The sequence below is a fragment of the Chelonia mydas genome, chromosome 3 (genome assembly GCF_015237465.2).
Source record: "Chelonia mydas isolate rCheMyd1 chromosome 3, rCheMyd1.pri.v2, whole genome shotgun sequence".
In the NCBI taxonomy this organism is placed as follows: Eukaryota; Metazoa; Chordata; order Testudines; family Cheloniidae; genus Chelonia; species Chelonia mydas.
Window position 1 is genome coordinate 7,067,816 of NC_057851.1, and position 21,712 is coordinate 7,089,527.

Consider the following 21,712-nt stretch of genomic DNA (forward strand, 5'->3'; position numbering starts at 1 on the left):
TGCACCAGTACACAAGAGGATAAATTTTGACTGAGGAAACTGACAAAAGACACCCCTGACATAAAAAACGCTCAATAAATCTACTTGTGTCCATGCTGAAGAGCTGTTCTTTGGTCTCATCTGAAAGATCCCATACCCTGTAAATTGTTTTGTATTCAATTCTGCTATTTCAGACAAATGGCTGAGGATTTTAATTTGTGGTTAGAAAGTCTAGTTCTTTCAAACCTGACCCAGCCTCCCCAAACATGAAGGGATTTTCTTTTCTAAAGTTGCAAATGCTTCTAAATTCCTTCAACACAACAGGAGCAGCTGCAAAAGGTGTCAGCTGTATAAGTCATGGGCAGGCAGAGAACAAGTGGAAAATAAAAATAATTTTCCTGTGCAATCTAGACAGATCTGAGTATGGCACTGTAAGGAAGCCCAGGAGAAACATGTTATTCCTCTGGCTGCACGCAGCTACAGAACTGCTGTAGCACCTTATGACAAAGCATTTCTCCCTTGTTAATCTCAATGAGAAATCGTTGCCGAACTGGGATTTCTTCTGTGGCCACGGGGCAAAACCCATCTATGCTGACGTTAATTGAAATGCAGCAGCAGTAATATTATGCATCAAAGCATTAAACAAAAACCCGTGAAAGAGCTGGAAATGCATATATTAAATCTTGCTATAATTACTTCTGTGACTTCAATTTGTTGACAAACTCAGATGGGCAAAGATCTAGCACTTTAGGGATACTGCTGCCCAACCTGCCAGATTTTTAAAGGTATTTAGGTGCCTAAAGAAGCACATGGGCACTTTTGAAAATGCCACTACGTGCCTAGGTGCCCAACTTCAGGTAGGAGTTACGTTTACTACATACTGTTTTCGACAATGGGTCAGAGAGGCCTTTCCCAGTATTTATCAGAGCTGTATTACACATCAGTGAAGGTCAGGAAGAGGACTGGGGTTACTGTCCTCTGCTAGGTCACATGCAAAGTCTAATACTTCATTTTGATAACCATGAATAAAAATAATCGTCCTTTGCATTTCTACAGCATCACCCTGCAGGAGGCCAAAGCACTTTCTAACATTTAAGTCTCACAATACTCCTGTGAGGCAGACAAGTATACATTCCTCATCTGGAAAATGGGCACCGGTGGAGGTACAGGGAGGTTAAGGTTTTCAAAGACAGCTGGGGGAAGTTTAAGATTAAATCCTTTAGCTGGTTTTAAAAACAATCTCAACCTAAGGAGCCGGGTGACTATAGGCAAGACGTGCTGGAGCCAAGAACAGAGCCCAGAACTCCTCACGCCTAGCCCTCGACGTCAGGATTGGATGACACTGCCTCCCATTCTTCCCAATTTAAACATGGAGGAAAATGGCACCCTCAGCTTGAGTGTGGATTTAAACCAGGGACAGGATTATGCCAGGATTTGGCAGAAGCATATTAAAGTTTTCGAAGAAGCTTAACGGGCTTTGTAAAAAAGTGTGGATAATGCCCTTGTGGGCTGGCGTGGCACTGTCAGTGTGTCCCGCTTTTGTGTCCCCTGACTGAGGTGGCAACAGGTTTGCTTTAACAGCCCAAGGTAAGGAGAATCCCCCACCACCATTGACAAAATAGCACGTCCCATTTTAATAAGGTTCTAGGTCAATAATCAGTTTAGAAAGTCCTCACATGAGGACCCTGGTGCAGAGCTCCCAATACCACAAAACAAAGTCTCTTGTCTGGTTGGGCTGGTCTCCTGGAGCCGGAGGCCATGTCCACATCCCAGAATTATGTTGGCCTAATTTACATCGGCATACAGCTACCGCAGTTATTAAGTCGCTTGCGTACATGCATGCTTGGCTCCTTGTGTCAGCAGTGCACGTTGTCAGGAGGAGCGCTTGAATGGTCAGTGTGGAGCATTGTGAGATAGCTCCTGGAGGCCAGTAACAGCCAACGTAAGCAACGTGGTGTCTACGCTGACATTGTGTTGACCTAATTACATCTACTGTGAGGCGACACAGCTCGCCGAGGTGGGGTTACTAAATCGATGCAGAGAGACACTTACATCAGTTGGAGCCAAATTTAAGTGAAGACCCTTCCAAACAGCTAGGCCGATGCAAGGCAGCTTATGTCAAGCTGTGTGGTGCAGCCAGGCCTGAGACACAAACCACATCCCACTGCAGCCTGCGTGGCTTCTACTCCCCTCTCTTGCTCGCCTTCCTGTTCAAACAGCCCAGCGCTAGGGCGGGCATGGCCTCCTGGATTACACCCCAGGCTATGTCGGCCACAGGCTCTGGTCTGTCCCTTAAAGGGGTAGTAAGCTCCTTCACAGTCTCAGAGTTTACAGGCTATGGCAAGAATCTCTTCCAGTTATAATATCTGATAAATCTAGTCTGCTTTCATTTCTTCCTCATACAGGGTGAGCTATAGCACAATTTTAACGATCCCTTAAGTACAGTTCACGTGCAGAGCTCTATCTTATTCACAGCTCAGTGTTTTAAGTCTTAAGTTTATTCCTAAAAAACATCTTATGGCTATAAGCTACATGTCTGGCTGACGTGACGTATTAGAGGTGAGAGCTGAAAGTGGGGCTGATGGGAAATTCGCTGCCTCACTTGGATTTCTCCTTTTCCTTTTGTAGACGTTTCTCTCCATTTTGGTTTAACTGTACCTGACTGCTTTCATTCAGTTGTCTCTCTTTGAGTATTACATTGTTCATGAGATGTAGAGGGCATGACAGATAACGAAACAAGTGAGCTGTAGATTTACAGTGGTTTGCATAAACATTGTTGGTTCTGTCTATCCAGATGTTGGTTCAATAGGTATCACTTGTTTGCACAGTGTCAGTTACTTGCCTATACAGTGCCTAGAACAACTCGACCCTAATCCATGACTGGGGTTCTAACGTGCTACCATAAATGAAGTATTAAGAGTGAACCCCTAGCACCTGTAAAACAGGGGCACTCAGACCAGCTGAAAGGCTTCACAAATGCATTGTTCTGTACACACTACAGCTGGACAGGAAACATTTTTCTCATCCTACAACAAATCTGAGATTTAAAAAGGTTTCCCATTTCGCACTGGGAGGAAACCCAGAATTTTGGGCAATTTTTTGCAAAAACAGCAATATATCCCCACCCCAGAATAGCTAAAAGCCCAGGAATTAGAGCCCTCTCCTGGGATGTGGGAGACCCAGGTTCAAGTTCCTATTCCAAAACTGGCAGAGCAGTGACTTGACCCTGGAACGCCCACCTTAGCTACTGGCTATTCTAGGGTGAGGCTCTCTCTAGAATTCCACCCTGCACCTGAGAAACCTTCCTGAAAGTGTCATCAACCCAGATATACTCTCATGAAAAATTTCAGTTGTGACAAACTGGCATTTTCCTACGAAAACCTTCAGTCAAAAACCTGTGCCAGACCACTGTCTTTGAGTTGCATCCCTTTGAATATTACATTCTGAGATGTACAGGGCATGACAGACAATTAAACATGTGAGCTGTACACCCTGCAGTGGTTTTAAACATAAACAGCATAAACATTGTTGGGTCTTTCTATCCAGATGTTGGTTCAACACATATCATTTGTTTGCACAGTGTCAGTTAAAGGCCTACAGAACTGGACCCTAATCCATGTCTCTCCGTAACACACAAGTCTGCTCTCAGATACACCAGGGTGACTTCTACAGATGCCAATAAGTGAATGTGTGTATCTGAAAGCAGAGATTTGAGCCCAATTTATCTTGACGATGTACTCACAATTTAATATAGTATTATAATCGTGGCATTTCAAATTTAATCTCATTCAGTAACTCCATAATAAGTTGGTTCAATTTACAACTCAAAACAAGATACTTGAATTTCCAACAGCTGCCGGTGCAAGGTCAAGTTGGCATCTGAATAAAAACACATCCACAGAAAGAGTCTGGAAATTTTGCTGATGACGCCCAAGGCAATGAAAATACAAGTCCATTTTGCATAGCTGCAGTGTATTGGTGCAGCAGCGCTGAGCACTGTAAAAAGTGGTTTGTCAGTAAACTAATATGACCTGGAAGACAAGCTCAGGGTGGGGAATCATGCATGGGACCCTAATAATGGGTGTTGGGAGTCTAAGCCACAGAGTGTTGTGACGAAAATGAAAACTGAGCTCAAGGTGAAGCTTTTGCAGTTACACTTCTGATCTTAGCTACACTTTGATAGCCACAAACATGCCATTATTTTAGGGTATTGGAAATGGAATAAAATGTGTGTCTGCTTTAAAATTTAACTACTATATTATGATCTGTTTGGGCAGTTCCCTGGGCAGCTCGCAAACGGGAGCTTTATAAAAATTATTATTGTGGTCACCAGCCCTGCCAATTCAACTGGTTTTCTCAGTAGCCAGTTGCTTTTGGGGCCTTTCTACAGGTCTACTGGGAAGCTGGACCAGTGTATGACTCTTTCTGGTGTCAGGCTGGGTGGGAAGGGATTTCATACTATTTGTGTGCTAACAAACAGCCCTGGCATTAAAATGTTTTAAAGTCATCTTCTGTTTTCCGAGGCCCTCTCATATTTTTTGCTAAGCCCAAGATGGAATCCCCACGTTCTCAGGGGGCAGACTTTGAACAAACGTTTTCCTTGTTTGTTTTTAATGCTTTTCAAATGTCTCATTTCACCAAGTTCAAGACTGAAGCTGGCTGGGAGACCTTCCCCAGTCAACCTCAGAACTGTTCAGGTGGTTCCGAAAAAATTTCATTTTTTGGATCTCTGACATTTCTATATATAAAACTTTAAGATAGATGGTTTGACATTTCTACATTTCCTTCAGACATGATAATTTAGGGAGTAGAAACACTGAGATTTGTTGCTTTCTTCCTCTCATGACTTATAAAAATAATAATATTGGAAATACAACATACTTTACATTTATGCAGTATGCACTGTATATACGGCACCTATCACATAATAAAATGTAAGCAATTCACAGATTTTAATGCTCAGTGACCATTATGATCACATAATATGACCCCCTGTGTAATACAAGCCATAGAATTTCATCCAGTAATTCCTATAGCAAGGCCAATGTCCTGTGGTTGAACGGAAGCATATATATCTTTTAGAAAGACATCCGATCTTGACGTAAAAACTTCAAGTGGTGGAGAATCCAGCAAATCCCCTGGTCAACAACTTACCCTCTAACTAGAATTATATCCCCACATCAGGATTTTGAGATAGAGAGTCTTTAAAGTGGGAGGGAACATCCATCTAGTGATTTTGTCCTTGAATTTATGCATGGGTGAGAATTTACAATCTACTGCTTTTGTCAGAAGGAGTTGGCAAGCAGGAGCCAAGATTCCTGGGTTCTGTTTCCAGCTCTGCCACAGGCTTCTTTTGTGACCTTAGGCAAGTCACCTAACATCCGTGCCTCAGGTTTCCCCAACTGTAAAATGGGGCTAATGATACTGGTTTACCTAACTATGGTGGTGTGAGGTTAGTTTATTTAGGTTTCTAGCCCTTTGAGTTTCTCACTATACAAGAGTGAAGTTGTTATTTTTGTTACAACCCTGACCTCCTTCAAAATAGATACTTTACAATAAAGCTGTTTGCTAGAAGAACAGGCAGAAGCAGCAGAACATCTTTGAGGAGAAACCATGAGGACAGGGGAGTAACCACAGGAAGGGACTAGGTAGGGGGGAGAAGAGAAGGGGGGAAAAAGTCAGATATATTCCAAACAGGTTGGGAAATGCTGCAATTCACACTCTGATGTTACAGCTTGTAATTAGCAGCTTTTGCAGCTGTGAAAGCTTGTGATTAGATTTTATATTTCTGTGGTCTATAAATATATATAAAATAAAAAATAAAGAAGATTGTACAGTTTGCTTCTGATATATTTTCAAACCAGGTGTAAGAAAAGAAACAAAGTCATAAAAACGGTGTGCAAGGATTTTACACTGGCTGAGATACAGGAAGGAAAAAGCAATATTTCAGCTGGGATGTCTATTCAAAGCCTAGGCAACACGTAGTCGGTTGGCAGCGAGGCTGCATATTTAGCAAACCAAAAGCAGCAGATGATTAAATCTCATTAAACCTGCTCCATTCCAAACCATTTCAGGTACAACCTGTGTCTCTTAAGGCACTTTATTAATGACATCAGGAGCACATCGTAAAATCTAAACAGCTAGTTTTATGCCAGAAGATATAGTCAGGCAACTTACTCAGTTCCAGGAATCACCGAATTATTTCCCACCAAAAGCAATGAATAAGATTATAAAATAAGCAAAGTGCTTCTTACAAAGCGACCTACCCAGGTTACTGCAGAACTCCCCCACCATGCCATCGGGGTTAGCTGTGGGAATCTGGGTAAGCCCCGTCAGAATGAGAACATCACTGTTTTTAAGAGAAGCCTGGTCCATGGCCTGAAAAAGAACGAAGTGAAGTAAATTCAGTAACAGCCACAGCACAGACGTTCCCTGTTTTACAGTAAGAGAAGGACTGATAAAGTAACTCAACACAGCATAATCAACACAGAGATTATGGAACAATTTAACTTCTGGCCCTCCTGCATCTGCAGAGATGCAACAAAAGCTAAATAGAAGCTTAGAATCAGAGATTAGGGTTGGAAGACACCTCAGGAGGTCATCTGGTTCTAGTCCACTCCCCTGCTCAAAGCAGGACCAACCCCCAACTAAATCATCATCCCAGCCAGGGCTTTGTCAAGCTGGGCCTTAAAAACCTCTAAGGATGGAGATTCCACCACCTCCCTAGGTAACCATTCCAGTGCTTCACCAACCTCCTAGTGAAATAGTGTTTCCTAATAGCCAGCCTAGACCTCCCCCACTGCAACTTGAGACCATTGCTCCTTGTTCTGTCATCTGCCACCACTGAGAACAGCCGAGCTCCATCCTCTTTGGAACCCCCCTTCAGGTAGTTGAAAGCTGCTATCAAATCCCCCCTCACTCTTGTATAGCCATGTCGGTATCTGCCAAGAGAAGTCATGTGATTGAGCTAGAACTAGCCCCCTCTGAAAGTAGCATCCTCAACAGATTAATCACCTTGCGGCCTTAGGAGCTGACAGCATGGCTGACATGTTAATACTAAACATTTCTGAAGATGTAATGCAGGAAGCGTATTGCTCCACAGACTGCACTGGCTTCCAAATAGGTTTCAAGCACAGTTCAAGGTGTTAACTTTGATCTATAAAAACACATATTGCTTCAGTCTTGGGAACTTCCTTCTCTCCTGGGAGATAGAAGCTGCAGATTTCTTACATGGGGGAGCTGGAATCAGGGTATTCTGAGTAGAGGGTCCTTAAATCTAGAGCCAGCTCCACTGCCCCAGTGGCAGAGCTAGAGCTAGCCAATTTCAAGACACACTTTTAGACTCATTTATTAGTCCAGAACTTTTTTTTTTTTTTGGGGGGGGGGGGGGGGCAGGGAGATGTAGGATGGGAAGATTATCATGGGTCTTTGTGATCCATTAGTATTTTTTATTAATACACCTAGAAAGCTGTGACTGGTGCATTATAAATACATTTTAAAAAATTAAATGTCAATTAAAAAAAAAAAAGACATTTAAACCCCAAAGTTACATACAGTTGGCAAAATAAAACTAACTGATATAGAGTTGTACAGAAACCCCATCACAAACTTAACCACAGCATCTGCAGTGCAACGCGACAGTCAAACTAATGAAGAAAACTACCCTCTACATCACCACTCCTTTCAACATTGAACACCTCCCAGCAGTCAATCAAAATAGGGTTATAGGATCTCCATTCTTAATTCATACGTCTTTGCAGCTTGTGCTAGAGGCTACCAGGCTTGAAATAAAAGATGGTTTCAACATAATGGGTGTCTTCAAAGTGGCGTGCCCTCCTGACTCATTGTGTGCACCTGTACAATCACAAAGTACAAATCAAACTGGACTACGTGGATAAAGCATGCAGGTGTCTGGTCCTACTGGCTGCAGTTGCGGGTGACATCTTGTCCGTACATGATCCATGCTCTATCCAGCTCCTAATGGACAGAGGCTTACACCACAGAAAATCACCACCACAATCGGCCCCTTTGCTCGCTCACCAGAGGCGCCAAAGACGAAATGGGCCATGAAAATGGAGTGTAAACTTTCACCTGTAGAGAGAGTCCCTCTAGGTCAGGGTTGAGACACATTGGGCAGGGAAGTGTAAGGACAGCTTGCACTGTGCTGTGCTTAGAGGACTTCATTCTCTGGGGCTAATAATCTGACATTTCAGCAGCATTAAATTAAATTAGGGTGGCAATAAACTCTCTTCCCCCAACACCCCCACATTAATTATACTAAGATTGGAGATTATATATAATGGGTGCTAATATGGAAAACATGTATTCCCAATACACAAAACAGAACTTCATCCAAATTGAAATGGTAAACTTTTGACTGGGAGAAATTCACTTCTCCCTCCAAGGCTGAGCAATTGGACATGCTGCAGCTATGGTATAGTTGGGCTAGAGAAATTAACTCTGGCCCCAGCCTGGGGGACCGCATTGCAGTCCCCTCACCGCTATCATTGAAGCTTTTAGCATGGCATAGCAGCTGCAGCCCCTTTGCACCACTTGTCTGGTGATTTAGGGCCATGGGCATCTCCCCTGGCCTACCCCCAGCACAGATTTTTGCACTAGCCTATGCAAGGCTGATGCAGACTCCTTCTGAGAAACTAAAGGACCCTGGTACAATTCCCATGCTCCCGGTGTAGCGTGGAGGCAGTTCAAAGAGCTTCACACCAGCCCTTGATCCCACAGATGAATTTTGCCCATTGTCTTCAATGGGAGTTGAGGGTGCTCAGCACCTCACAGGGCCAGGCTCATAGAAGACCATCTCTGAGTCCATGGATATGCGCCTGTGACAAATGAAATGCACATACACAGAAGTGCCAACAATGCAATAAAATAATATGGAGTCTGCCAGTGATAATGTACATAATGATTATGCTATATTAGATACCCATCCTTTCAGCTTCTACTGCACTGAGAGGGCTTGTATTGATTCTTCTGGTAAATGTAAACAATAGGTCTTTAAAAGGCTTTTAGTGACACTTCTAATCACATGGTCACCTCAAGGTCTCCACTTTGGCGCCAGTAGGCAATTCCATATGTTTCTGGTGCCGATAGGCATCTAGGCAATGTTTCCAATGGGAACCCTCTGTCAGAACATAAGAGCGAAGAGCAAAAGCCATAGTGTGTGTCCGGTGTAGATCTCATCAAATAAACCCTTTTAAACTTTGCAGCTATATATGGAGCAGTCATGAATGGAATCTTGCTGACCACCTGACTTACATTTCCCATGAAAGTGCTTTAAGTACCTCATATAAGACCTCCTACTCTATCTGGCCTACTAGCACTATATACAAAAGGAACTAGTCAATAAGCTACAGTGACCTGAGGAGGATACACTCTTGAGAGAGGCAGAGGCAAATGCACAAGGCAAAATGGATCAAGGATAACTCTTGAAAGATTGATTATGTGCACAGAAGACACTAGTAATACTACCCAGCAGCCTGCACGAAAACCACAATATATCCACAAAATGTTCAGTTAACTTGGTTAGACAACAGATTTACTTGCATTACTGTACTATATTTCAACCTGACTTGCTCGTTGCAGTTTCTCTTCACCAACTCCCTTATGTTCCGTAAGGAAGCCAAGTGTGCTATACTCCGCTCTATACTAAGGATGATTACAGTGTATCAGGGTGAAGGAAAAACAGCTATATTTTATCCATGAAAGGAGCTACATCCAGGAACACAAACACTATTAACTCCAGCTTTCACCCTGACCACACCACACGATCCATCGTCTCAGGAGAGTGGGGTGGGAGGAGGTATTGTTTCATGGTCTCTGTGTATATAATGTCTTCTGCAGTTTCCACAGTATGCATCCGATGAAGTGAGCTGTAGCTCACGAAAGCTCATGCTCAAATAAATTGGTTAGTCGCTAAGGTGCCACAAGTACTCCTTTTCTTTTTGCGAATATAGACTAACACGGCTGTTACTCTGAAAACTATTAACTCAATGGAACAGTGGTCAGGAATGGAGATCGTTGGCTGCTGCTATGTCAATAATGTTGTAAGTCAGGTAAGTTTTAAAGGGCAATATAAAAAACAAAGGAAAAAAGACTCCTGATGGAATGTTAAGGTAGCACAACTGAAAGGAATTAGGAATTGAAAGGGTTACTAGTCCTATAGCAATGTTAATCTGGCCGTGTTACACATCCTGTATATTTGTGGTACACAGTTACAGCAAGAAAGACTGAAAAAGAAAACAATATGTCTTCCTTGCTAAATAAACACCACAGATATATAGGCCATGCAACATGGCTCTTAACATTGCTTTCTTGATTTGTTTTAAATCTTAGATGAATAAGCTTAACCATTAATGTGGGAAGTGTGTGTTTAAGATAAAACATGAAAAGGGCAGGACAAGGGAGTCAGAAATTGGCTTTGGTCTCACTCCCTATCCAGTGAAATGACTCAAGTGAATTCTGCAGACTAATTCCAAAGCCAGGGGAGCATCCTACTCACATGCCCTTTCCACTTTATCTTGGCGTAATCTCATCCACAAACAAATCCAACGATCGCCTCTATGCAGGCGAGTCACAGATCTACCTCGCTCACCCAGTCTCTTCTGTCCAAACTAAAATCTCCGCGACATCTCCTCATCTGGGTACAGCTGTTAATTCAAGCTCAGCTACTCTCCCGCCACTTCCTTTCTCGACCACTGCAAACAGCACCATCATCCCATCTGTCACTCAAGCCCATACCCTGGGCTTCCTCTTCAGCGAAGACATCCCTCTGGTTCCTCACACCCAGGCAATGTCTAAGCCTTTGCAATTTTTTTTTTTTTGCATAATGTCTTTAAGGTACAGCCTTTCCTCTCCATCCACACAACTCAGACTCTCATCTCATGCCTCCAGTACATCATCATCCTTTTTTCTGGCCTTGAAAGATACAATCTTGCCCCATTCATATCAATTCAGAATGCTGCGGCAGAGATCTATTTCCTACTCTATCACTTTTGACCAGTGCAACCCTCTACTTGTACCTTCCTTCTCTACCACATCAAATATAAGTTAGTTCTCTTCACTTTCAAGGCCCTCTATGGCCTACCCACACCCTACCTATCGTCTCTCATTCATTACCGAGATATCAACTCCTGCCTCCAGTGGGTCAGTGCAGCCAGCCTCCATTGCCCACTTGTTATATTTTCAAAACAGGCACCTGCATGCTGCCACCTCCTCCCCAAACACACTCACAGAATTCAAGGACAGATGGAGGGATTTTGCCCAAAGTTTCCAACAAAAGGAGAACGTACCTTCAGACAGAAATGAAGCATGGCAAGTTATAGCTTAATAGATGGTGCTTGGAGCAGCACTGTGGCCCCTCACACGACTGGGTGTTTGTTCAGTACTAACTGAGAAGGAAGAGCAACACCTAGCGAACTACCCAAACTACTTCCTACAGCATCAAGATTTTCCCATGGAGGTCTTCCATTCATCACCCAAGCCAGTCTGGAGAAAAAGGATGGGGATTTAGAGACTCCAATATGTTATCTATTGTAAATACAGCTGCATTATAAAGGGACGGTGAAAATTATCTGTCAAGCTTTTGCATGCACAATACTCAACAGCAGGGAGTACAGAGGATACTCTCCTTGGGACAAGGTTACTTACTGATCATGAACCTCACCTTTGAAAATTATTTTATTAAAGCCTCCTGCTAATACTTCTCTTTTAACTATTGTAAGTGACAACTTAGTACTGTGAACTCCCAGCCATTCTTTCCACTAAAAATTTATGGATCCTGAAAGAATTAATTTACTGGAAATTACACATACAGCACTATAAAGACTTTACCCTTAGCAGAGCAGGGTGGAAATATTGGCACCCAGTTAGCCATCATTCCTTCAAAGCAAGGATCTTTCAGAAGTGATACAGAAGCAGCCTGTGAACTGTCTTTAGAGACTATACCGTTGTTACTTTTTTTAAGCAATGCTCTCCTGCTTTAAACAGGAAAGTTCTGGAGTTAACATGACCCTTTACATTAGAGCAGCAGACTTTTACTTCTGGAGATTGGGTTAAAATTTGATCACTGGTAACAAAGAGCTTAGTTGTCTCACTTTACTACTTAGAACAGTGGTTCCCAAACTTGTTCCGTCGCTTGTGCGGGGAAAGCCCCTGGCAGGCCGGGCCGGTTTGTTTACCTGCCACGTCCGCAGGTTCGGCCGATTGCGGCTCCCACTGGCCACGGTTCGCTGCTCCAGGCCAATGGGAGCTGCTGGAAGTGGCAGCCAGTACGTCCCTCGGCCCACGCCACTGGGAGCCGCGTTCGGCCGAACCTGCAGACGCGGCAGGTAAACAAACCGGCCCGGCCCGCATGGGGCTTTCCCTGCATAAGCAGCAGAACAAGTTTGGGAACTACTGACCTAGAGGATGCTCATGCTCTTGAAAGAGTGGCCGTCTTTGCTTAATGCCAACTAGGACGTCTGGCCGATCACAACTGCAGGGCATTAATACAGCTTAGATGGGGAAACTTTTACAAGGTGCCTGCCGCCATCAGACCTGACCCCAAGTGAGGCAAGGGCCCCTGTTTATTGAGCCTCAAATTCACTTCCCCAAAAATGGAATCGCTCTATCAAGATCAAACAGAGTGTTTGTACCTGCGGGTGTGTTGTAAGCAGCGAGGACCCCGAAACATAGGACACCTTTTCATAATGTGATTGTATAATCCAGTTGGAGCTTCCAAGTGCATAGCCGGAACTGAGAGGAGTCACATGCACAGCGCCAAACAGCTCCTGGAAAAAAACCGGTTGAGAGAAATAAACTGAAGAGAATGAACATAGAGACAAATTAGAGCACTGATGAGATTATAAATAATTATTAATGACAGTGCAGTTAGTAATTAAATGATTAGAGGCATTTTTACAAAAATATCTTAATTTAAAGTTTTACTTTCTTTAGAGCCCATGTGAAAAACTTTCAACCCCTCCTGCACTAGTGCAAGACTTCCGTTTGGATGGGAAAATAGCAAGAGAAGGTTTTATGTTTAAAGACAAACTCACTGCTCCCCTCCCCCCACAAGACTATTTTTATTGAAACTATTATCCATAAATGGTTTTGGAACAGCCCCTCCTTCTACAAACAAGCAAAAAACAGCCTAAATTCTGAGGGCAGGTCTACACTACAGGATTGTCGACCTAAGTTACGCAACTCCAGCTACGTGAATAACGTAGCTAGAGTCAACGTAGCTTAGGTTGACTTATTGCAGCGTCTACACAGGGCTGGATCAACGGGAGAAACTCTCCCGTTGACTTACCTTATGCTTCTCATTCCGGTGGAGTACCAGAGTCGACGGGAGAACAATCTGTGGTCGATTTAGCAGGTCTTCACTAGACCCGCTAAATCGACCCCCGGTGGAGCAGTCGCTGCAGCGTCAATCGCTGGTAAGTGTAGACATACCCTAAGTGTAAACTACTTAACAGTGTTCTTTCATCTAGTTGTTTCCTTTCCTCTTGTTCTACAAAGCTTATGTTTTTTGTCTGTATGCAGTAATGACTGCCATGATTTACCTTGTGGCTACAAAGCTAAGAGAACAAGAGGCTGAATCTTGCAATATATATATTTAAGCATCCGAACACATACTAGATGCCTCACAAAATAGGTAAAGACATGGTCCCTCTCCCAAACAGTTTACAATCCAGGGCCCCAGATTCACAGGCACATTAAATGAACATTTGTAGGAGTCAAAATAAAGGTGAACTACTATTAATATTTACTGATTAAAATATAAGCCCTCCTACTAGTTGCTATACAAAGCTCCCAACCAATGGGAGCTGCGGCGGTGGTGCCTACAGGCAGGAGCAGTGTGCAGAGACCCCCTCGCCCCCCAGGGATGTGCCGGCCGCTTTCGGGAGCAGCATGGGGTCAGGGCAGGCAGGGAGCCTGCCTTAGCCCTGCTGTGCCATCAGACTTTTAGTGGCCGAAGACTGCAATCGACTGGCAGAGGCTCCACGATTGACCAGTCGATCATGATTTACCGGTTGGTGACCACTGCCTTATCCTAAAGGTGGGCTATTAAGTTGTTGGTTTTAATTTATTCTAGGGTGTGCACTTGCTTATGGCACAAAAAACCCCAGCAGAGGGCCCCAAAGGAGAAGCGTGCAGATGGGGTGGATTGCACCAGTGTAAAGTGCTCACAAACTCCAGTTATCTTGGGGAGGGGAGGAAGTGGAAAAGCGGAGACAGAGACATTCAGCAGATCCCCAGAAGTGAGATGTACTGGCTGGGGAGGGGACATGGCCAGGGAACCCAGAAGATATGCTAATTCAGAACACACCTCCACCTCCCACTGGGCCAGCTTTAATTTTATGAATCTCAGCTTTATGTTAAAATTAGCCTCCCCTGAGGAATCCAGAGAGCTGCTTGGTCTTCACCAAAGGGGAATCTTCCTCACAAGGCAGGTGATGTAGGGCACTGAATGGAATCCTGTCCCACCCTCCAGGCTAGCATGACTAGCCCCCACACAGCATCTAGAATGGGTGCAGAGCATAGGAAAATGAAGGCCCCCCAAGATTCCTACAAAGACAAAAGAGAAGGGGAAAAAATGTTGCTCTTGTTTGCCTGACACTAACTGTAACAATACTCACAATTTTCTGAGAATACCCCACCAGCTGGATCTTGCTGAGTGCAGAGTTCACTTCGGGCATGGTGTAACACCTCCTCCATGTAGACACCTCCACTGCATCTTTCAGAGGGGCGGGCAACAGCCTGTAAAGATCAAATGGGATCTAGGCATTCTCAGGATTTCCTGTTTGGCTGCTAGACTTTTATTTCTATTTGTCTTTGTCGCGTTTTAGCTCCTAGAACTCACTCCACATTGTTTCGCACTCTGGGGACTGGCCAGTTCCAAGGATGAAGGGAAGGTTGAGCTGGGAGGTTTTCCTGGCTAATGAGAAGCAGGGATGGGCCACTGCCACCTGGCCCCAGAAAACACTTCCTCCAGCTTTTTCTGCTGATGGTTCCCAACCCCCCCTTAAGTCAGGAAACAGTAGGGGGAAAGGTGGGTTGCAGCATCATTTTTACCATGGATTAGAAATAGTAGCAGATCTGAACTACAGATAGGCTGTGTTTATAGCAAAAGGCACTGCTAGAATTTGGGTTTGAGGGACAGTAGGTATTTTGGATTTGCCTGCAACACACCCACCTCTGAAGCTATGAATCTGAACACAGACAGGTGGGGAGTATGGTCTTGTGAGTAAAGCACAGGACCCAGAATCCGGGGACCCTATGCCTATTCCCAGCTCTGCTGCAAACTTTGGGACTCAGAGGCCTAGGTCACATGTTTCCACATTAGTAAGATGGAAACAACATTTTTCTCCAGAGGGAATTCGCAAGAATAAATTCACTGATGTTGCAAAGCACTTTGACATCCATGCATGGAAGTATTGAGTTTTCACACCTTGGAAAACTTCATCCATTCTATTTTTCATACATTGCATATATATGTATTTTTTGCAAGTTAGTCGGCCAGCGTTGTCAGGAGAAGGTGTGACCTGTAGTGTCAGAGCCTGTAAAAGGGGTAGCTGACTTCAGGGAAATAAATCTTCTTTAGCAACATGAACCAAGGCAGAGGCTGCCAAAACACGGAAGAAGAATAGGTTTTTTGGTATATTAAACTAATGCTAAATCAAAGGCTAATTCAAACCAGTTTCCCATGATTTATGAAAATTGGTCAAGTTTCTTTGATAAATTTGCTTAAAGGAATGTAATTTATTGTTATGTCTACTAGTTCAGAGAACTTCTCCATAATTTAACATACTGAAGAAAGGATTAAGGCCAGCTCTTGCCAAGACCATCATGCATGCCTACCGCAATGACTGCAATTCCAGTGCACACTGGCTGAAAGGGAAAGGGTTAAGGAGGCAAATGAAGTGTCCAAGGCCTCTTTTGGGAAATCATAAAACAGGGAGCGAGACAATGCAGATAGGAGACCAAGATCTATAGGCAATAGTTTCAATGCAGTGTCTTGTACCTGCCATAAGAAGCCGTTTACTGTTGAATGCCACAATATGCCTATTCTTCCCAGAATGGTCTCCTAGCAGTGGCCAAAGTGGGGATCTGTCCTTGCTGACAAAGGTAATTTTCTAGCATCCTTGGACATAGTTGATCTTCAGAGACTGAGAATTATGTTAAAATCCCCAGCAGGAAGGGCAGAACCACTTTTCAGAGGGTCAAGTTCACTCCTAGAATGACTTCTTAAGGTGGTGATGGGGATTTGGTCTTCAGAAGTCACCCTGCCAGGATTCTGCAGTTTTAGCCCTACTAATTTTAGAGAATCGATCTAAGATATGCAAATAGCGTAGCTGAAGTCGGCATATCTTAGGTCGACTTACCTGGCCGTGAGGATGGCGGCGAGTGGGCCGCTGCCGCTCCCCCGTCGACTCCGCTTCTGCCTCTCTCGAGCTGGAATTCTGGAGTCGATGGGGAACGCGTTCGGGGATCGATTTATCACGTCTAGACGAGAGGCGATAAATCGATCACTACCCGCCTATCTGGCGGGTACTGAAGATCTGCCCTTAGACTACTACCCTATTTTTCAGCTTGTGTATGAGGTTGCCAGAAGAAAAGGGTTATGGGCTGAAACACTACTTATATGCGGATGGCATTCAGCTCTATGCATTCCTCACGGTTACCCCACTGTGGGCCCTCTCGTGGCTGTCGGACATATTTGGGTGGATGATGGGGCAGTTGGTAAAAACTCAGTGCAGATAAGACCAAGGTAATGGGAGGCAGCATGCGCTAATGGTTCTTATGAGAACTCTGGCATCAGAACTTTGGAATTTGTTCTTAACTTTGCCCTTGCATAGCCTTGGGCAACTAACTTAACGTGTGTGCCTCAGCTTCCCGCATTTGTAAAATATGACTTAATCCTGCTCAGTGCAGAGGACCATGCCTAATGTTTACCAAACTGGTTTCCAGCTGGAGGAAGGGAGGACTTGCCATATTGGATCAGCCCATCTTGTCCAGTATCCTGACAATGGCCAGGTCCAGGTACTTTAGAGGAAACTATTAAATGGGTAATTGTGGAACAACGTGCCTTTAGGGAAAGTTTCTTACCCCCCTTAATTAGAGGTAGATTCCCTGAAGTGTGAGGGCCTATATTCCTTCCAAATGTTTGGGTTTATTAACTTATTACTAATGCAACTCTGGATGTTCTCACTACATAAAATGATACTTTCCTGAATCCTGCTCAGCTCTTAGCTTCAATCATACCTTGCAACAATGAGTTCCACAGATGAATCGTGCCTAGCCTCTACTAATACCTGGAAAACAGGCATTTTGTGCACCCGCAATGCAAGGACTTAGCGGGATCGGAGTCAATATGAAGGCTGAGTTTCTATAGAACCTTCAAACGCCTGTTCAGTTAATATAAAAACTACTGGTAATAAAACTTGCTAAGTAATTAGTTCATGCTGAATCTGGTAATGGAAAAGTGCCACCCACTATAAGGCACTTACTTTTTTACAGTATTGGCATTTAAATTGCTTCAGCGCTTTAATGAAGATAATACTTTGTGTTTCATACTAACTAATCAGAGTGAAACGAGCTGAGCTGTAAAGTAATAATGGTGATTGATCAGGCTGAACATTTTGTAAAAAGTTACAGACTCGAACGTAATAAGTATTCTGTTCCAGCAGCAGCCACCAAGTACTTTTAAAACTTTGAAATTCAACAACAAGGATAGGATCCTCTGAAACAACTGATGCCATTTTTACCCTGAGCATATTATTAATCAGGTATTAATTTGTGAACTAGTGGATGTTAGCTCAAAGGCTATAATAATCAGCTTCATTTACACTTACATGACACTTGTCACCTGAAATCTCAAAGCACTTTGCAAACATTAATTAAGCCCACAACACCCTTAGAAGGTGATTAGCTCAATTTTACAGAGGCAGAGAGAGGTTAAGAGGCTTGCCCAGGACCAGTCAGTGATGGCAAGAACCAGGAATAGAACCTGGAATTGTTGCTCTCAGTCCCCCATTCTAATTATGTACCAGACAACACTGGTCCATCAGGCTGGTCATACAGTGGTGATCACTAATATTGCTACTGATGCATTTTAAGGTTACTGGTAGGCTTGGAAGGCTTAGATTTTTATCTGTAAATGTCAATTTCAGCATACCTGTGCGCACATGCAAATATCTGATAATAATTGAAATTTACAGATAGGTGAAGAAAGAAGAATGCTACTTGAGCTCTTACTAGAGTTTACGGCTATTCACTTGCTATATTTTGACCTGTGATGTTGACGATTTGTGTTTTAACGGTCATAGAGCTTTAACTTTCTGAATCTCAATGTTTACTACCATTAAAGAATTCTTGTCTGACCTCCCCATCATTTCCCACAACTATGAAAATTTAAATGGATAAAAACAGAAAAAATGCTTAAAAAATTAAATATGATCTATCAAAATTATTTAAAAAAATCAAATTCTGCTGAACTTATTTACTGGTTACTCTTCAATACCATGCTGGTAGAAGTCTATTCTACCAATTTCCTCTGCCCTTCCCTACAAAGTATTTGGGCATGATATAAGCTTTAGAGATCGTCCATTTGGAGGCTGCAGGAATTAGCAGCAGCTTGTCTTCTAGTTAAGATTCCTGACTACAGCTCATCACACTGTATTCCATGCTGTACACAGGTTCTCTACCCAGTTCAATAGGGTAGGTCCTACCTAGCTCAGGGACTGCCTCTTGCTCCATCTCCACCCCGCTACTATACGGGGAGATGTCAGCAAACCAGTAAAGTGCCTGAAACCACTATGGCTTATTGCTAAAAGCAGCCAAGTCAGCAGGCTGTAAATTGGCCATGTAGCAACCTCAGCTTGACCAAGGCAGGAGGAGAGGGGGTTTTGGGTGCCACAGAAAGGGCAGCTTGACCCTGCGTCCTTCCTGATAAGAATTGTGTTGAAGTTGCTGATACATGCATTTTAGAAGAGCAGGATGTGCTCTCAAGAATGTCTATTAGGGTCTCAAGGCTGCAAACTCTGGAAAAACCCACCCCTGGTTAATCAATAATCAGAAGGAACCTCTTGCTTGACCATTGAAACTGCTTGCTTAACAAGTTTTCTTTAAGGGTCATGCCATTCTATTACTAATGTATAAATAAGGGGGAAAAGTTTGAGATAGTTGGACTCTTCTGGACTCTCCTATGGATACATCTTGCAGTCACCATTGGCAGATGGAAGATTTGGCCCCCCGGAAGCCTGCTGCTGTGCCGCTCGAGAGCCGCACTCAGCTAATTATCAAGGGTTGGAGGTGTTTTACTAAGTTGTTGAGGAAGTGCCTGAGACTAAGTAAAATTTAGCTTTAAGTGAAAGCACTCTTGTGTTGTCCTGTTTGTGACAGCCATCTATCAGTCAGACGGCCATGTCTCCCCGATTTATTTCCTGACACCACCTTGCACAGAGTAAAAGTTACCAAGAGCTTTGGGTTGAAAGAACCCCGGGTAACATTACAACAGGTGCAGCTGACAGAGAGACTATGGCAGACAGTTCCCAGGCTGAAACTCTCAGGGCTAAGGCATTTTCCTACCAGTGGAGAGAAGAATGAACCCACATCTTGCCCTCTTTAGAGCCTGTTCCAACTCCAACAAAACCAATTAAAAGACCCATTGGCTTCTATGGGTGTTGGCTCAGGTCCTTCAGGAGCCATGCAAAGCTCATCTCTTGGTGTAGCCCTTTCTGAAAGAGATGACTGCTACTGCAGACAGGTAGACAGCATTTCTCCTGGAATATGACCACCAAGAATGATCCTGCTGAAGAACTGAACTTCTAAAATCAAGGATGGCATGGTATTTACCAAAGGTGGTTTTTATTAGGTAAAATCATGGCTTTTATTGCCTTGGGAAAACCTAGTTAGCCCCAATTTAAGGCATTTCCTATTTTAAAAACTGTTTCATTAAAGTACACCACATTACACTTGATTTTAGTTCCATATTCAAATTGTGGTTACATAAGGCAATGGACTAACTTAGCTTGTACAAACAAAGGACAACAGCAGTAGGTGTAATATTAATATGTAATTATCATAGTTAACATTGAAATGTCTGTATATATTTTAGTTTGAGAAAACACCAAGGAAGTTATACGTCACGACTCATTTCAGTTTTCAATATTATATAAACAAAAGGAAAAAACCCAAACATTTGATAATATGAAAATGACCCTAATGTGGAGTTGTCAGTTTGGAGCATTAAGCAACAAGAAGCACGCAGCGTTGCAGTCAGAAATGATGCTCCTCTTAACTATGCATACAAAATCTGGATACTAGGGTGAAGGGCACATTATCCAGATGCATGGATAACAGTTCAAGCCTACTCTCATTTACACCAGGAGTCACTTCTGTAAAGTCAGTCGAATTAAACTAGTGAGAGAGCAGAGTCAGGCCTTTGAGTATTCGGCACACATTTTCCTAAGAATTAATTTGGCTAGCGGTTTGGAAAAAGACACCAGCATGCAAAGTATCAGAAGAGAAACAATATCCATATTTGTTTCAGGATTCTTTTTCTGGTTATATTAAGGGCTGCAAGTCCAGCAACTGAATCATCATCATTACAGTGAGCTTTTGACAGCAACTATAGTTTTACAAACAAGTTGTTCCTTACCGCTGCACTTCCTTATTCTTCCACAAGGAGGCAGACTGAGCCTTTGGCACACGTTCAATAAAATTCACCAGCTCTTCCATGAGAAGTCTGCAAAGGAACCATTACTAGCATTAACCAAAAACACCACGAATTCTCATTGCATGAAATTAGGATATTTCATTACAGTGACAGTCACTGCATTAGCTACTAACATACTGCATAAAAATTCATGGGATGGCATATGTTGTTTTTTTTAAAATCCTCTCTTCCTTATAGGCTAAAACAAGAAAAAAGCCACACTGTTCCAGACTTCCAGGGTCAGAATTTCAGATTGTATAAATCAATATTGCTTCACTGAAGTCAATGGAAAAACGCTAGATTATGCCAGCTGAGGACCTGCCCACAGACTTTTGGCTCATCTAAAAAAATGGAATGACAATGGACATTATCATATTTCTCTCGTTAGACTCATAGATGTTAAGGTCAGAAGGGACCATCATGATCCTCTAGGGTTAGGGTTGGGTGACGTGTTCTAGAATACAGATTAGTGTGACAACACGTTCATCATACGATTGTACAAGTTAGAGATGGAAAAGATACATTAGCTGATATCCGCACAGCACTTTGAAGAGGTCAAGTGCAATGTTAGCGTTAAGACTTAGCTCCTGCAACTTCCGGATGCAGTCTTCAAGATAGAGGCTGTACCGGGTATTAGAGTGATACCACATTTCAACTAACCATTCAGATCTCAAAAATGTATATATGCCTTGCTTTATGAAGAAAAGCTGTAGCAAGATGGTTCCCAGAAGATACATATCTATTTTACATGACGACAGAGGCCGGAGAAGACTTTTTAATATTTGCCATGTCATTTCCATTCAGGGATCAGCAAACACCAGGGTTGGAACAGATTGTTTTTGCATTTTGCTGTGAGCTTCTTTCCCAGACCTGAAGAAGAGCTCTGTGTGGCTCCAAAGCTTCTCTCTCCCAAGAGAAGTTGGTCCAATAAAAGGTATTACCTCACCCATGAGGTCTCTCAAATATTCTGGGAACAAGACAACTACAACTACACTGCATACATTAAACAGTTTCAGT

General features: G+C 43.2%; 1 protein-coding gene across 6 annotated transcripts in view; it reads right to left on the reverse strand.

The window, feature by feature from the left end:
* The window catches only part of INTS9 (integrator complex subunit 9), an 80,751-nt gene that overhangs the window by 35,234 nt on the left and 23,805 nt on the right, over positions 1-21,712 (reverse strand). For all 6 annotated transcript variants that reach the window (XM_007063249.4, XM_027825685.3, XM_043542081.1 and 3 more), the window contains 4 exons: positions 20,639-20,725; positions 14,616-14,736; positions 12,630-12,764; positions 6,246-6,357 (listed from right to left, as the gene is read on the reverse strand). In XM_007063249.4, the coding sequence (XP_007063311.3) occupies positions 6,246-6,357; positions 12,630-12,764; positions 14,616-14,736; positions 20,639-20,725 (455 nt within the window). The remainder of the gene's footprint in view (positions 1-6,245; positions 6,358-12,629; positions 12,765-14,615; positions 14,737-20,638; positions 20,726-21,712) is intronic.